The sequence below is a fragment of the Hippocampus comes genome, unplaced genomic scaffold (genome assembly GCF_001891065.2).
Source record: "Hippocampus comes isolate QL1 unplaced genomic scaffold, H_comes_QL1_v1.1 scaffold1, whole genome shotgun sequence".
NCBI lineage: Eukaryota > Metazoa > Chordata > Actinopteri > Syngnathiformes > Syngnathidae > Hippocampus > Hippocampus comes.
This window is the reverse complement of record NW_017805010.1, coordinates 1,800,461-1,802,840: the sequence shown is the minus strand read 5'-3', so window position 1 is coordinate 1,802,840 and position 2,380 is coordinate 1,800,461. Positions and strand designations below refer to the sequence as shown.

General features: G+C 43.7%; 1 protein-coding gene across 1 annotated transcript in view; it reads right to left on the bottom strand.

The window, feature by feature from the left end:
- Positions 1-1,291, bottom strand: part of gnai3 (guanine nucleotide binding protein (G protein), alpha inhibiting activity polypeptide 3) — an 18,130-nt gene extending 16,839 nt beyond the window's left edge. The window contains exon 1 of the mRNA XM_019862980.1: positions 679-1,291. Coding sequence (XP_019718539.1) covers positions 679-796 — 118 coding nt within the window. The 5' untranslated portion in view covers positions 797-1,291. The remainder of the gene's footprint in view (positions 1-678) is intronic.
- Between the last annotated feature and the right edge of the window lie 1,089 nt (positions 1,292-2,380).

The window sequence follows — 2,380 nt, the reverse complement described above, 5'->3', positions numbered from 1 at the left end:
AACGCAACACCTGTTGCGTTCAGGAAACCTGGGAGATTTAACATTACAATAATGGCAGGTTATCGAAATATAATTTAAAATGGCCACATTACATTGAATTTGATGCAATATATTAGCAAAAGTACAGGAAAAATAAATAATACTTTTTTTAAAATAATGCAATGAAATTATTTAGGGGGGCTAAAGACATTTTTAGGGAGGCTGAAGCCTCCCTAAAATAGGCCTAATGACGCCCATGTATGATACAGTATTAGTTTCATGATTCAAACCATTATTATTACCGTGTCTAACCCTAACCCCGTTTTAAGGAGGAGGGGGTGCAAGAGGGTGAAAATAGCATTTTTTTAACGGGGATATTTGGCTTTATATATCAGTATACTGAGTTCGAAACACGGAACGAATTAAAGTCGAAAGTCAAGGCACCACTGGATGTGTCATTCAGGAAACTTTTGACTCAGAAGCGTCCAGTGCAGATTTGACTGCAGCTAGTTGTGGCCTACTTCTGCCAGACACCTCACCAATATCCGGTTTACGTCGATCAAATCTCAACAGATGAAGAAACATCTGCTCCACACCAACGCACTGTACTTAAATCTCATTGAAAGGCGCAAATAGCGCACTGGCCCCCAATTCTACTGAGGTAAGACGTGTTGCGTCAAAGTACAAAACGATTCTTACCGAGTAAAAGCAACTTCACTTCTCTCAATAACTTCTCTCTGTCTTCTCGCAGGTTTTTATCGATCATCTTGCTCCTCTCCACGGCAGCTTTGTCTTCGGCGCTGATGGTGCAGCCCATTGTGACTTTCGAACTACTTTTCCTCGATGTCGTCGTCTGGTGCTTTTTTTTTCAGCGGCTCATGGGTCGCGGGGAGAGTCGCCGAGCTGTAAAGGAGTCCAGAAAGGCGTTGGCGAGCTGTTCTGTCCAACTAAAGAGCTTTAGTCCGATGCTGAACTCCCACCGCGTATCAGCCACAAGTGTCTTCCAAGAAAGGAGGGGGAAAACGCGTTCTAATGTGTTTTTTAAAAATTGTTTGGAATAACTATTTTAGGAACGTAGTAGTACCAATCAGTTTTTTTTCCGATAATTTTGATCTAAAACTCTAAAATATTTATCAAACGCTTTTGGAATAAGTATTAAATCAAAATAAAAAAAAAGAGTGTACTTTCGCCCGGAGAGTGACAGAGGCTGCCGCTGCGCGTCCTAGTCCAGCTGATGCAGTGCAAACTGAAAGCACAGAAAAGAAAAAAAAAATGTGGGCCCTCCCTGTAGACTTGATGGGAAATGTAGGCTACTAGTCCAAAGGAGCAACACTCGTCTGTCACGTCTGTGCTGTTTGCGTGAACTACCACTTGGGGTCAGTTGACTCTCAAGTATAATATTGCATCCATCTATCTGCTCCGCTTATCGCCACGAGGGTCTCTGGAGCCTATTCCAGCTGTCTTCGGGCAACTGGCAAGGTACACCCTAAACTGCCAGGTGTTGGATTTTACCCGACCCCACCCTAAAGTGCCAGCCGATCGCAGGGCACACACAGACGGACAACTATTCGTGCACACAATCACACCGAGGGACAGTTTCGAGGGTTCAGTCAACGTACCCTGCGTGTTTTTGGAATGTGGGAGGAACCCGGACTAGCCTACCCGGAGAAAACCCACGCAGGCACGGGGAGAACGTGCAAAACTCCGCACAGGAAGGCTAGTCACGTTGACTCGTCGAGTTTGTGTGGTGAAAGACCACCCCCTAGCGGTTTTACGCTTAACTGCGTTACAGGTGCAGAATTGATGAATGCCGGCCGGCCTGAACATTTCAATCAAATTCGCAAGTTTGATCTTCAGCGAGTTTGCGTTTATTTCCTTGACATTTGAAATGAAAAAGTTTTACGTGTCATGACAGCGCGCTGGGATAGTGGTTAGCGCATCTGACTCAGAAAGTTTGGAGTTTGAATTTCAACTCGGAGGGGTGGGGGGCTTTGTGTGAAGTTTGCATATTCTCCCTATCCTTGCGTGTTTTTTTCTCAGGGTATTCAGACTATTTCTTACTTTTTCAAAGCATTCCTGACGTTCACTAAAGTGCCCGCGAAAGCTTGCCACAATTTTTACATGACTACTTTTCAAAACCACAATAAATATATTAGAATCAGATGAATTAGATAATATGATGGGGTGACGACAAAGGTTCCCACATGGAACAAGACAATTGATGCTATTTCCTAAGGGGTTGAAGTGAAATTTCATATAATCTTTTCCTGTTTGCATTTTGTTTCTTATTGGACTTAGAGTTGTTCATAAACCAAACAGCTTTTTGTATTAGGGGGGGAATCGTCTCATGCCCATGAACAGGACAAAAACTTGGCAAAGAAACCCCCCTGAGCTGACATCT